This window comes from Sapajus apella, unplaced genomic scaffold, assembly GCF_009761245.1.
Source record: "Sapajus apella isolate SASKATOON/1434 unplaced genomic scaffold, GSC_monkey_1.0 scaffold153, whole genome shotgun sequence".
Lineage (NCBI taxonomy): Eukaryota > Metazoa > Chordata > Mammalia > Primates > Cebidae > Sapajus > Sapajus apella.
The window spans coordinates 1,408,675-1,423,696 of record NW_022437093.1 but is presented as its reverse complement, the minus strand read 5'-3'; the positions used below and the strand labels follow the sequence as shown (position 1 = coordinate 1,423,696).

Below are 15,022 nucleotides of genomic sequence, written 5' to 3'. Positions count from 1 at the left end.
GATTATAACCATTGACTCAGCAATTCCTCTTCTAGAAATTCATCCTACGGTGGCTCAAGCCTGTAATCCCAGCACTTTGGGAGGCCAAGGCGGGTGGATCACGAGGTCAAGAGATCGAGACCATCCTGGTCAACACGGTGAAACCCCGTCTCTACTAAAACTACAAAAAATTAGCTGGGCATGGTGGCGCGTGCCTGTAATCCCAGCTACTCAGGAGGCTGAGGCAGGAGAATTGCCTGAACCCAGGAGGCGGAGGTTGCGGTGAGCCGAGATCGCGCCATTGCACTCCAGCCTGGGTAACAAGAGCGAAACTCCGTCTCAAAAAAAAAAAAAAAAAAAAAAAAAAAAAGAAATTCATCCTAAAGAAATAATCATGAATGTACAAAATGATTTCATTACAAAGATGTGCACCATGTTGAGTTTTTAATAGTATGAAACTTAAAGTAGACTAAATTTCCAACAAATCATGATATAGCTATACAAAACAATACAAGAAGGACAGTAAATTATGTTGTAAAAGAATATTTCGAACAAAAAATAATATTCCCAAGTTATTATTAAGTTAAAAAGCAGACTACAACTGCTAAGTGGTACGGGAGAACTTCAAGGAGTCGTTCTAAAACTAGATTATGACACTGAATACACAAATATAGATTTTTATGAAAATGTACTGAACTGTACACTTAAAATGGATGAATGTAATTATTTTTTTCAAAAAGCACAAAGCATTCTGTTCTGATTCACTTATATAATTAAATTAGAAAAAAAGGACTGGGTGGACATAAACGAAAGAGTTAATGAGTCAAATTAATGGTGGGAAGGGGCATTTTCTTTGTCTTATCAGTTCTTTTTTTTTTTTTTTTTTTTTGGAGACGGAGTTTCGCTCTTGTTACCCAGGCTGGAGTGCAATGGCGCGATCTCGGCTCACCGCAACCTCCGCCTCCTGGGTTCAGGCAATTCTCCTGCCTCAACCTCCTGAGGAGCTGGGATTACAGGCACGCGCCACCATGCCCAGCTAATGCTTTTTGTATTTTTAGTAGAGACGGGGTTTCACCATGTTGACCAGGATGGCATCGATCTCTTGACCTCGTGATCCACCCGCCTCGGCCTCCCAAAGTGCTGGGATTACAGGCTTGAGCCACCGTGCCCGGCCTTGTCTTATCAGTTCTATAATAAACATTTATTTTCCAATAAGAAAACACAGGCCAGGTGCAGTGGCTCATGTCTGTAACCCGAGCACTTGGGGAGGCGGAGGCAGACTGATTCCTTAAGACCAGGAGTTTAAGGCCAACCGGGGCATCATGGTGAAACCCTGTCTCCACAAAAAATGCAAAAATTATCTGGGAATAGTGGCAAAAACCTCTAGTGCCAGCTTCTCCGGAGGCTGAGGTGGGAGGATCACTTGAGTCTGGGTGGCACAGGTTGCAGTGAGCTGTGATTGTGTCACTGCACTCCAGCTTGGGTGACAGAGCAAGGCCCTGTCTCACAAAAATAAAAAGGAGGAAAAAAAGAAAAAAAAAATGCTGTTTTAAAATTAAAGTTGTTGGCAGGGCCCAGTGGCTCATACCCGTAATCCTAGCACTTTGGGAGGCCAAGGTGCGCAGATCACTTGAGGTCAGGAGTTCCAGACAAGCCTGAGCAACGTAGTGAAACCCCATCCCTACTAAAAATACAAAAAAATACAAAAATTAGCCAGGAGTGCTGGCAGGTGTCTATAATCCCAACTACTCCAAAGGCTGATACACGAGATTCACTTCAACTGGGGAGATGGAGGTTCAATGAACCCAGATCACACCACCGAACTCCAGCCTGGGTGACAGAGCGAGACTCTATCTCATAAAAAAAAAAAAAAAAAAAAAAACTAGGCATGGTGGTTCACACCTGTAATCCCAGCACTTTGGGAGGCCCAGGCAGGTGGATCACTTGAGATCAGGAGTTCGACACCAGCCTGGCCAACATGGTGAAACCCCATCTCTACTAAAATACAAACAGCCAGTGTGGTGGGGGTCACTTGTAATCTCAGCTACTCAGGAGGCTGAGGCAGGAAATTCACTTGAGCTGGGGAGGTGGAGTTTGCAGTGAGCTGAAATCGCACCACTGCACTCCAGCCTGAGCAATAGAATGAGACTTTGTCTCAAAAAAAAAAAAAAAAAATCAGGAAACAATTAGCTACCATTGTCCTGGGCTAACAAACAAAGGCAATAATCCAGAATGAGAGTTTTTCCTAAAGCAATAATCCAGAATGAGAGTTTTTAACCTTTACAAGCATTTAAGCCATGCTAACCACTGAGCTAGAAGAGTTCTCCTTACTCACCACCAGAGGGACCCTTGGTTCCTCTGAAACATGGTGCTCTCTGCAGCTACAATCCGGTATAAAGTCTAATATCAGAGAACTTACAGCCATGTCAAACTTCCGAAAAATTATTTTAGGTGCTTCAAAAAATAAAAACAGGTTGCACAGGCCAATAAAAATAATTGTATAAAATTAAGTTTAGGATACTTTAATTTCACCAAAAAAGGCTGAAGCTGTTTGACATTTAAAATGTCTCTCAATTATTGGAACTAATATAGGAAATTCAAGTGAAGACAATGAGCTGTCTGCAAGAAAAGATTCAGTGGCATTGTTGATTGGAAACACAACTTTTAGTGAGGGAAAAATAAAAGCCCATAGATGAGAGAACAAGATGCCAGAAATAAATGTAAATCAATCACCTTATCTGCAAACAGCTGGCCTTGAGAAAAGATTAAAAACTCCTTGCACTTGTTTCTGGGTATGGAGCTTGTGTTCAAAATGTTTCAAAAGACCACAAGAATGGCAAAAGCATATTGTCTTCAAATGAAGTACAAGTTCTTTACTATCTTTTTGATTAACTTGTGTATTTTTTTTCCTGATTAGAGAGGGCTTAGAGCTTGTTCCTATTTCTTTGGAGGGAAAAGTGTGGACTCATTCATTGCTCCCCATAGTTTTACCTACAGAAAGAATTTACAATGGAATAAACAATTACTGGCCAGGCAAGGTGGCCCATGCCTGTAATCCCAACACTTTGGGAGACCGAGGCAGACAGATCATTTGAGGTCAGGAGTTCAAGACCAGCCCAGGCAACATAATGAAACCCCCTATCTACTAAAAATACAAAAATTAGCTGAGTGTAGTAGCACATGCCTTTAATCCCAGCTACTCAGGAGGCTGCAGCAGGAGAATCACTTGAGAATCACATTGAAAAAAATGTGCTATGTCTAGCACTGTACTAACCCATTCCTTCTTTTAAAAAAAAAAAATTCATCTTTCCCTTCATTCTGACATTATAGTTAGAATAAATGGAGTCCAAGAGGTATTAGGCTGGTCCGTGTTTGGTCTCTGCCCTTTCCTTCTTTTCCAAGTGGTATTCATCATGATTCTCTTGGAAGTCTTCTCAAATAACCTTGTCTATAACATACTTTCTTCTAGATTCCTTTGAGAGTCAATTTGTATTAGATCTAGAAATAGAAATGTAAGGTTGAAATGTATTACTATGACAACTACATGTGTGTATTACAATCTTGATTGTGCTAATAAGGATAATTATAATAAATATAATAATATGGATGATTCCAGCTGGGTGCGGTAGCTCCTGCCTGTAAACCCAGCACTTTGGGAGGCCAAGGCAGGCAGATCACGAGTTCAGGAGATTGAGACCATCCTGGCTAAGACAGTGAAACCCCGTCTCTACTAAAAACACAAAAATTAGCTGGGCCTGGTGGTGCATGCCTGTGCCCCATCTACTGAGGAGGCTGAGGCAGGAGAATCACTTAAACCCAGGAGGCAGAGGTTGCGGTGAGCCGAGATCGCACCACTGCACTCCAGCCTGGTGACAGACCGAGACTCCGTCTCAATAATAATAATAATAATAATAATATGGATGATTCAAAAAGTTTAGATGGTTATAATTAAAAAAAAAAAAATCTTGTCCTTGGATATTCCATTTGATTTGCTAAGCCTCGTGTTCTCTAAATTAATTTCATATCCCCTTCTCCCCCTACCCCAACCAAAATATATATACACACTGTGTATACATATACACCCACACTATGAAGGGCTGACCGTAGAAACTGGAAATTGCCGTTTCTTCCCGCTGCTTGCCACCTTCTTCAATTCTGAACATCAGCTCCACAGTGGAACTAGGCAGCCTCAACTCTTATAATGATTCAAGATTTTTCCAATTTTTCAATTTGAGGGAGGCTTGGGAATCTGTTAGAGGATCCCAGCATTGAACTGGGGCTCAAGTGGAATATCTTCCACTTTCTGCCCAGCCTGCACGTCCATCAGCACGTCATCAATGAGAAACGACTCCAGGGAGAATTTACCCCTGCGTGGTCCCCTTCCCTAGAGAGCCCTTCGCCAACCCTGGGGCAGCCCCACACCACAGCTCCCGAGCGCCACCCGGGCCGGACTCCAGGGCCGCCCTGCCCCGCCTCCGTCTTTTCCCGCCCAGACACCTCGTCTTCCAGAAGGGGGCGTGGCCCGCAGGAAGTTCTCGCTTTACGGAAAAGAAAGTGTTTCCGGCTCCGGTGTCATGGCCGGCTCCCACCCTGAAGGTGTTCCTGCAGTCCTCGCCGATAAGAGGCAGCAGTTTGGGAGCCGGTTTCTGAACGATCCAGCGCGCGTCTTCCACCACAATGCCTGGTAATCACCCTGCCCCTCGCCCGGCCTCCCAGTCACTCTCCCTCTGTCCCGCCGCCTCGGAGCACTATGAAAAGCCCCTGACCGCTGGCCACAAGTCCAGCTGCCCTACCCGAGGCACTCTCCAAGGGGAGTGACAAGCTCCGAGGCCAGCGACTCACCCTGCCCACAGCTAGGATGTGAGGCCCCTAACCTGCCCGTTTGATTTTCTTAGGGACAATGTGGAGTGGTCGGAAGAGCAAGCCGCAGCGGCGGAGAGAAAAGTGCAGGAGAACAGTACCCAGCGGGTGTGCCAGGAGAAACAAGGTGCGCTTGGATGTACTCTCAGTGGTTTCGATAGCCAGCGTACTACTGAACGCGCCCTCCCGGAGAGGCTAGGGAACCGCGGCCGCCAAGATCCTTTTTTACTGGCCTGATGCAGATCTCAGGAGTAGAGCGGGATAGGGGCGGGATGAGCAAGCAGGGAAAAGGGCTGCCTTGTAACAAAATCTTGTTAGGTAGTAGAGGGTTTTTTTATATATAGTTTTACTTCGGAGGAGGGTAATTTTGTCTTTAATTACGTCGACTAGACCCCACGTTGATAAGACTCGCCAACAGTGTGGTCACCCTATCATCTTACAGCCTGTACTTTGTACATGATTTGCACTTTCCATGAGGAGATGTTTCCATTGAAGCTTCATTTAAGTGATTAGATTTCAAATACGGCTGGGAGAGGGGGCTAATGACTGGTGATTGTGTGTCTATTGTGTGATGGTTATGAGAATTTTGGGCTTCAGTCAAGGAAAGGTGGATGCAGCAGAGTGGAGATAGATCTGGCCAAAGAAAAAGAGACCCCTGTTTGAGAGTTGGATTATTTCATTGCAAAATATCCATAGATACTAAAACTAGGACTGATGGCTCCAGACAATTGAAAATACGACTACAAACTTAGTACCTGCTGAGTTTTGTACAATGAGAAGATTCCAGTTACAAAACGTTAACCCTGCATAGTTTGACAGCAGCTACAGCAAAGCAAGTTAAGAGCTGAAAGGAATTTTGAAAATCATGTGGTTCATTGTCCTCTTTTTACAGTTAAAGACACTTGGACCACAGGACATTAAGTGCTTTTCCCAGAGGTAAGCAGTCAGTAGTAGCAGTAGTGGAACTAAAATCCTATTTCTTAGGGAGTCTTTTGGTTGATTCAGCAGGTGAGTTGTGAGTTGTTAGCACACTCCTTAGTGGATTCCAACTTCCATGGCCACTGTCCTGCTCAATTTGTTAGGTTTTTATTGTTTTCTCCTAGACTAGTCAAGGCCCTGAATTGGCAAAGAGCAGTAAACTTAAATCTAGTACTGTCATGATCACCTTAAAAAAAAGCTTTCCTGGGCCAGGGTGTGGTGGCTCACACCTGTAATCCCAGCACTTTGAGAGGCCAAGGCGGGCAGATCATGAGGTCAGAAGATCAAGACCATCCTGCCTAACATGGTGAAACCCCATCTCTACTAAAAATACAAAAAATTAGCCAGGCGTGGTGGCACACGCCTGTAGTCCCAGCTACTCAGGTGACTGAGGCAGGAGAATTGCTTGAACCTAGGAGGTGGAGGTTGCAGTGAGCCGAGATCGCGCCACTGGACTCCAGCCTGAGCAACAGAGCAAAAGTCCGTCTCAAAAACAAAAAACAGCTTTCATTTAAACTGTCCATACTTCTTTAGTTTCTCCTGTCCTCTGATCAAAACTCTTCCTCTGCTGAAAACACTTTTCCCTCTTATCAGCATTTTTTTTTTTTTTTTTTTTTGAGACGGAGTTTCACTCATGTTACCCAGGCTGGAGTGCAATGGCGCGATCTCGGCTCACCGCAACCTCCGCCTCCTGGGTTCAGGCAATTCTCCTGCCTCAGCCTCCTGAGTAGCTGGGATTACAGGCACGCGCCACCATGCCCAGTTAATTTTTTGTAGTTTTAGTAGAGACGGGGTTTCACCATGTTGACCAGGATGGTCTTGATCTCTTGACCTTGTGATCCACCCGCCTCGGCCTCCCAAAGTGCTGGGATTACAGACTTGAGCCACCGCGCCCGGCCAGCATATTTTATTTTCCTTTAGCCTTGTTTCCATTGTTAGTATCTATTAGTAGTACTGAATTATTCTCTGGGCTGTACACTCTAAAGAACCACAGACAGGAACTTATTTAAAGAACAGCTGCCGGGCGCGGTGGCTCAAGCCTGTAATCCCAGCACTTTGGGAGGCCGAGGCGGGTGGATCACGAGGTCAAGAGATCGAGACCATCCTGGTCAACATGGTGAAACCCCGTCTCTACTAAAAATACAAAAAATTAGCTGGGCATGGTGGCATGTGCCTGTAATCCCAGCTCCTCAGGAGGCTGAGGCAGGAGAATTGCCTGAACCCAGGAGGCGGAGGTTGCGGTGAGCCGAGATCGCGCCATTGCACTCCAGCCTGGGTAACAAGAGCGAAACTCCGTCTAAAAAAATAAATAAATTAAAAAAAATAAAGAACAGCTTCCTGGATTGAATTTACATGGGGAACAAATGAAGAAACTGGGACATTTAATTTATAAAGGAGAAGATTTAGAAGGGAAAATAACTGTCCTCAAATAGAAGAGTTGTTCTGTGTAGCCCTGAAAGATCATAGGACCTTTTAGCCAGAAGTGATGAGACAGATTTTTGCTTACTTTTAGGATTTTTTTAATAGTTAAAAGTCATCCAAAGATAACTTATCCAAAGTTAAAAGTCATCCAAGGATACCTGATAGGTAATAAGTTCTCTGGTTGATTGTCCAAACAGAATTTAGACTCTCTTGTAATGACTAATAGGGATATTCAAGTATAATGCTAGATGGTAGAACTAATGAGCTCAGAAATGGCTTCAGCTCTGGGACTGTGGCTCTACTTGAGGATACTTTTAGTATTAAAATCACATTTGGTAAAGCAGGATAATTGACATTAGACATAAATAAAATATTTGAAAGCTGGTTCTTAAAATTCTTTCTTAAATATTTACAGTTGATTATGAGATCAATGCCCACAAATACTGGAATGACTTCTACAAAATCCATGAAAATGGGTTTTTCAAGGATAGACATTGGCTTTTTACTGAATTCCCTGAGCTGGCACCTAGCCAAAATCAAAATCATTTGAAGGATTGGTTCTTGGAGAACAAGAGGAGTGAAATATCTGAATGTAGAAACAGTGAGGATGGACCTGGTTTAATAATGGAAGAACAGCGCAAGTGTTCTTCGAAGAGCCTTGAACATAAAACACAGGTGCCTCCTGTGGAGGAGAATGTAACTCAGAAAATTAGTGACCTGGAAATTTGTGCTGATGAGTTTCCTGGATCCTCAGCCACCTACCGAATACTCGAGGTAACCTTTTATTGTCTTGGTACTGGAGCATGTGAAGCTCTTATATTTGTGCACATGAGGTAGTAGCATAGAGAGGCTGACAACAAAAGTAACTTCTATTGGATGATACTGACTAGACTTGACCCTTACATTGGCCTGGAATCACCTCCATTTTTTGAACTATTAAAATGCCCTCAATATAGACCAGATATCTGGTGGTCATGATGGATCAGGATCACCCGGGAATACCATATCACTTTCAAAAATCGTATCAATAGCATCATGTGGTACCTGTCACATGCCACTGTACCATGCAGGTGAAAGAGCTCAAGATGATCATGTTATTACTCTGAGAAAAAGTCCCAGATGAGAAGACAAATTGTTGCTTCTCTTCTAATACAGTTATAGGAACAGAGAGGGTAGTTGGGATGGTGCCTGCATCTTAGGCCTGGGAGAATTCTCATCCTCTGATCTTGGGTGGTATTGCAGTCTAGACCTGGAAGAGTGCCTAGGTTGGTATCATAATGTAAATTCACAAATGGGGACTGCACAGGTAACTGGAAGCTGGTTCTAAAACTGATTAGCCTTCGGATTAATTCCTATGGTGTGATCTTAGACAATTTCCATACCGTTTCTGAGCAGCATGACTGCTGCCCCTGCACCTTGTAGTTATGAGGATGGAGATAATGTGTGTAAAATGGCTAAGAACGATGTCTGGCCCTCAATGAATAGTTGCTGTCTTCATTACCACACAGCTCTGTGTTTAGAACAAGGTTGCCAAGGTCCCCTTTTCATACGTTTTTCAGCACAGTCTATTACAAATATTTTCATAATAATAATAAAATGGAGCCCAGTAAGAAAATACTTCATCTACAGGACCATTTCCTAGAACTCAAAAGATAAAAGCAATCCATGCCCTTTTTTCTAAACGAGCTCCTTTCTGCTAATAAAAACCCATGCCCTTGTCTTTTAAGGGTTCCTGAAGTCAAGATCAAAATCAACAAATGTCATGGGCACTGTTTCGCTCTGGTCATTACACCTTCCGTAATACAATTAGGCCAGATTGTTGATTATTTATTGTTTTTCTAGCTTTAGGGAATTAATTCTGGAAGGTTCTGTGATTAATAGTTCATTTCTGTCTGCAGGTTGGTTGTGGTGTGGGAAACACAGTTTTTCCAATTTTACAAACGAACAAGTAAGTATATTGTAAAAGTTTATGACAGCAAAGAAGATAAAAGAGAAGGGTGGCTGAGTGCATTGCTTCACGACAGTAATCTCGGCACTTGGGGACGCAGAGTAGGATTGCTTGAGGCCAGGAGTTTAAGACCAGCCAGAGCAATATAGCAAGAAAAAAAGGCAACGGTTTTTTCTTTCTTTTTTTTTGAGACGGAGTCTCGTTCTGTCACCCAGGCTGGAGTGCAGTGGTGCAATCTTGGCTCACTGCAACCTCCGCCTCCTGAGTTCAAGTGATTGTCCTGCCTCAGCCTCCCAAGTAGCTGGGACTATAGGTGTGTGTCACCATGCCTGGCTAATTTTTTGTATTGTTAGTAGAGACAGGGTTTCACCGTGTTAGCCAGGATGGTCTCAATCTCCTGACCTTATGATCCACCCACCTCAGTCTCCCAAAGTGGTAGGATTACAGGCGTGAGCCACCACGCCCAGCAAAGGTTTTTTCAAAACTCGTGCTGCATCAAACCATCAATAATGGTTATTGGAAAATACGAATTATGTCAGATTTCTACATTATTCATTTATGGGTTGTTTTAATTTATGTTTTGATGTATAAGGTGATTACCTTTGTCATTTGGAAAATTAGACCTAAGACTTGCTAGTGTTAACATTTAGTGCCTTCTTCTAAGGTACAAATGTGTTCAACTTTTCCATTCTGATGATCTCTGAGGAAGAGTCAGCGACTGAGCTGTCATCACCCCCATGGTAGAGTTGAGGAAGCTGACATACATGAAGACGTCTCCTATTCTGCTGAAAACACACTGTTTTTGTGTACTTAAACAGAACACTTCTGACACCAAATGTGCAGGGATTTTGCCAACACTGATCAATTCAACAATAGCTGGGCGTCCTACAATTCAATTCTGACACTGTCTACTTGGTGTCAGATCCCAAAAGTTAAGGGTTCAGTCCCACAAGACTGCCCCCCACTTCAGATGCCAGCTGCGAATCTGGCCCTCTGTTTCTGCCCTACAGGCTATAAATCGGGGCAGCCCCATCTCCAGTTCATTAATTTCCTAGAATGGCTGACAGAACTCAGGCCTCTTGGATTCCTGTGATTCTCCTGCCTCAGCCTCCCAAGTAGCTGAGACTACAGACACCCGCCACCATGCCCCACTAATTTTTGTATTTTTTAGTAGAGATGATTGTTAATTTAAATAGCCACATGTAGCTAGTGATTACCATAGCAAACACTGTAGCTTCCCAGGTTTTTAGTCTTGATTATACCTCCCGGCAGTTGTCCGCTGTAAAGGTCAACAGTTTAGCAAGAGCCAGAGCCCATGCCTTTGAGAAGCTGGAGGTACTACGTTCTCCCAAAAATCCCAGAGTCTCACTCAGAGAATGAGCCCAACAGTGCAGAACAGCTCTGGGCTGTTGTTTCTAAAACACAAGCATACAGCCTTACTCCTCTCCCATTTTATTTACCCCTGTTCTGACAAAAAGAATTCTGGCATTAACGATTGTTTTGTATTTTGATATCTTCAGAATAAATATATAATGTCCTTCATAATTGGAAGTAATTTTGATGGTTTTAAAATCAGTATTTTTTTGTGTTGCCACCTTGTGCTGAGACTTCTGCTAGACTGTGAGGATACCAAGAAAAATAAGCACAGGGATTTTGTGATTTTCATCGTTATCTCCTCAGCATTGATAATAATCAATGCATAGTAGGCCCTCAGTAGTGTCTGGTGAACTAATAAGTGAAAGATGAAATCTCCGCTGTCACGGCACTCCCTCGGTGTGGTGGGGGCCAGCAGACAGGTGCAGGTATGTTCCTGGCATGGAGAAAGTGCCAAGGTAGCTCAGAACGAAGATAAAAGAATTCTTGTGGTGCTATTGAGCAATGCTTCATTTGAGGGAAAAGTAGAATTTCTGTAGCTGGAAAAAGAGAAGACATTGATTTGAAACTCACTAATGGTTTTATAAACTTAATTCTAGCTATGTCCACAGTGCCTCTGAAAGAACATAAATCAAATTTATATCATTTTAACCAAAATGAAATGTGTTGTGACTAATAGATATGGTTTCTTTCAGTGGTAGTGTCTCCCATTTGGTATTTTAACTGTGCTACACAAGAACGAGAATAGACGTAGCTGGATTTGTAGTCTCATTGTTCTGTCTTTTCTGCCCATTTCAGTGACGCAGGACTCTTTGTTTACTGCTGTGATTTTTCTTCCACGGCTATAGAACTGGTCCAGGTGAGTACAATGGCTCCTACTGATTAAAGGGAAAAGGGTCTCCTAAAAATCAAGGTCTCTGGCTGTGTTTTTTTTTTTTTTGAGAGGGAGTCTCACTCTGTCACCCATGCTGGAGTGCAATGGCACCATCTTGGCTCACTGCAACCTCTGCCTCCTGGATTCTCCTGGCTCAGCTGTAGCTGGGATTACAGGCATGTACCATCACACCCAGCTAAATTTTTGTATTCTTAGTAGAGATGGGGTTTCGCCCTGTAGACCAGGCTGGCTGCAACTCCTGACCTAAGGGAATCCACCCACCTCCCAAAGTGCTGAGATTACAGGTGTGAGCCACCACGCCCGGCCCTCTGGCTATGTTCTTATTATATGGTCTGTGTTCTTAGGGTCTAAAAGTAAGATTTACTGATAACAGGCATACCTTGTTTTACTGCACTTCACTTTATCACACTTTATAGATGTGGTATCTGTTCACATGTTAAAAGTTTGTGGCAACCCTGTATGGAGCGGATCTACCAGCGCCATTTCTCCATATGCTAATTTGGGTGGTGTCTGTGTGTCACGCTTTGGTGATTCTCAGAATATTTCAGACGTTTTTACTGTTATGTATGTCATAGTCAGTGATGTTACTGTTGTACTTGGTTTGGGGTTCCACAAATCACATCTGTGTAAGATGGTCAACTTAATAAATGCATGTGCTCTGACTGCCCCACCAACTGGGTATTACCCCATTTCTGTCCCTCTCCTCAGGTCCCCCTGTTCTCTGAGATACAATATTAAAATTAGGCCGCTTCATACTCTACAGTATCCCCTGTGTGTTCAAGTGAAAGGAAGAGCTTCACCATGTTGCCCAGGCTGGTCTCAAACTCCTAGCCTTCAGGGCTCAAGTGAGCTCCTGCCTCAGCCTCCCAGAATGCTGGGAATATAGGTGTGAGGCACTGCACCCGGCAACAAAAGATTTTCAGTAGACAAGACAGCCGTCTGTTGGGAGAAGAAGCCATCTAGGGCTTTGATAGCTAGAGAGAAGTCAATGCCAAGCTTCAAAGTACAGGCTGACTCTTGTTAGGGGCTAATGTAGCTGGTGAAAGATTCCTTTCAAAATATAACTGCTTACTGACAGTGGACATGGTCACCCAAGAGCTCTGATGGAACTATACAAGGAGATTAATGTTGTTTTTATGCCTGCTAACACAGCACCCGTTCTGCAGCCCCAAGCATCTGCCTTAGATGCTGATCCATGGATCAAGGGGTAATTTGGGCTTTCAAGACTTACTATTTTTAAAATGTATTTAATAAGGATATAGTTATCATAGATAGGATTCCTTTAATATATCTGGGCAAAGTTGAAAACCTTCTGTAAAAGATTCACCATTCTAGATGCCATTCTGAATATTCATAGCCAGGCAGTTCACACCTGTAATCTCAGCTACTCAGGAGACTGAGGTGGGAGAATTGCTTCAACACAGGAGTTTGAGACCAGCCTGAGAAACATAGCAAGACCCCATCTCTATAAAAAAAGTAAAATTTTAAGAAATTGGCCAGCTCCGTGTCATACCCGTATAGTCCTAGGTACTTGAGAGGCTGAGGCAGGAAGATTCCTTGAGCCCCGGAGTTCAAGGCTGCAGTGAACTATGGTTGTGCCAGTTGCACTCCAGCCTGGGCAGCACAGTGAAAACCCACCTTTACAGAAAAATTAAGAAATTAGGCTTGATGGCATGTACCTGTTTTCTTAGCTACCAGGATGATAAAGCAAGAGGATTACTTGGCGCCAGGAGTTCAAGGCTGCAGTAAACTATAATCACATCGCTGCTCTCCAGCCCGGGCAACAGCATACAGTTCGTCTCCAAATTTTTTTAAAAAGAACATTTGTGGGCATGGTGGCTCATGCCTGTAATCCCGGCACTTTGGGAGGCCGGGGTGGGTGGATCACCTGAAGGAGTTCAAAACCACCCTGACCAACAAGGTGAAACCCTGTTTCTAAAAAAATAAAATTAAATAAATAATAAGACTAAAGAAGCAGCAGCAACAAAACTGCAGCAATTCAGTCACATCTTCAGGCTTCATGTTTTTTATTTATTTTTTTTAATTTTTTTTTTTTAGACAGCGTCTCACTGTGTTGCCCAGGCTGAAGTAGAGTGACACAATCATAGCCCACTGCAGCCTTGAACTTTTGGGCTCAGGCGATCCTGATGAGAGGATTCCACTAGGATTCTTTGAATTACAACTAATGGAAACATCTAGACAAACTCAAAGCAATAAAGGAGAATGTCATAGAACCTAAGGTCACAAAATACAGCCTCAAGTTCCTCTCACCTCTCATTGCCCATGGCCCATCTGTTTTATCCCCTCTTTGCATACCAGCCTTCTCTAGTCAGTTTTCCTGGTCTTACACATGGCCCCAATGTGGATGGTCCTCCCAGTCTCTTACAAGTTTACCCTGTTCAGGGGTTCATGGTGCCTCACTAAAATGACCACGTCCCAGTTCCGAAGTCCCTGGAAAGTCTAGTTAACACAGCCCAGCTGATAAATACACCAGCCCTGTTTGAATCAGGTTTGCCAATGAGAAACAAACTCACATATTTGGAGAAGATGGACATTGAGGGCAGATACCTTAAAATGTGTCTGTTACAATTGGCCAGGCATGGTGGCTCATGCCTGTAATCCCAGCACTTGGGGAGGCCAATGTGGGCGGATCATCTGAGGGCAAGAGTTTGAGACCAGCCTGACCAATATGGTGAAACCCCATCTCTGCTAAAAACACAGAACAGCCTGGCATGGTGACATACACCCGTAATCCCAGCTACTTGGGAGGCTGAGACAGGAGAATCATTTGAACTTGGAAGGCAGAGGTTGCAGTGAGGCGAGATTCTGCCATTGCACTCCAGCCTAGGCAACAAGAGGAAAACTCCCACTCATTCATAAATAAACAAATACATACATACATACATACAGGCGGGCACAGTGGCTCACGCTTGTAATCCCAGCACTTTGGGAGGCCGAGGCAGGCAGGTCACAAGGCCAGGAGTTCATAGACCAGGCTGTCCAATATGGTGAAACCCCGTTTCTACTAAAAAATATAATAATGAGCCAGGCGTGGTGGCCATGCCTGTAGTCCTAGCTACTCGGGAGGCTGAGGAAGGAGAATCTCTTGAACCCGGGAGACACGGGCTGCGGTGAGCCAAGATTGTGCCACTGCACCCCAGCCTGGGTGACAGAGTGAGACTCCATCTAAAAAATAGTAATAATGAGTAAATAAATAAATACAAAAACTAGCAGGACGTGGCGGATGCACCTGTAATCCCGGCTACTGGGGAGGCTGACGCAAGAGAATTGTTTGAACCTAGGAGGCAGAGGTTGCAGTGAGGCGAGTTCGCACCACTCCAGCCTGGGCAACAGAATGAGGCTCTCGTTCTTTAAAAAAAAAAAAAAAAAAGTGGCCGGGCGCGGTGGCTCAAGCCTGTAATCCCAGCACTTTGGGAGGCCGAGGCGGGTGGATCACGAGGTCAAGAGATCGAGACCATCCTGGTCAACATGGTGAAACCCCGTCTCTACTAAAAAACTACAAAAAATTAGCTGGGCATGGTGGCATGTGCCTGTAATCCCAGCTA

At 43.9% G+C, this 15,022-nt stretch overlaps 1 protein-coding gene across 2 annotated transcripts in view; it reads left to right on the top strand.

The window, feature by feature from the left end:
• The first annotated feature begins 4,521 nt into the window (after positions 1 to 4,521).
• METTL2A (methyltransferase like 2A) overlaps positions 4,522 to 15,022 on the top strand; it is a 19,993-nt gene continuing 9,492 nt past the window's right edge. For both annotated transcript variants that reach the window (XM_032265952.1, XM_032265951.1), the window contains exons 1-5: positions 4,522 to 4,663; positions 4,875 to 4,966; positions 7,655 to 8,013; positions 9,138 to 9,187; positions 11,360 to 11,420. In XM_032265952.1, the coding sequence (XP_032121843.1) occupies positions 4,554 to 4,663; positions 4,875 to 4,966; positions 7,655 to 8,013; positions 9,138 to 9,187; positions 11,360 to 11,420 (672 nt within the window). In that variant the 5' untranslated portion in view covers positions 4,522 to 4,553. The remainder of the gene's footprint in view (positions 4,664 to 4,874; positions 4,967 to 7,654; positions 8,014 to 9,137; positions 9,188 to 11,359; positions 11,421 to 15,022) is intronic.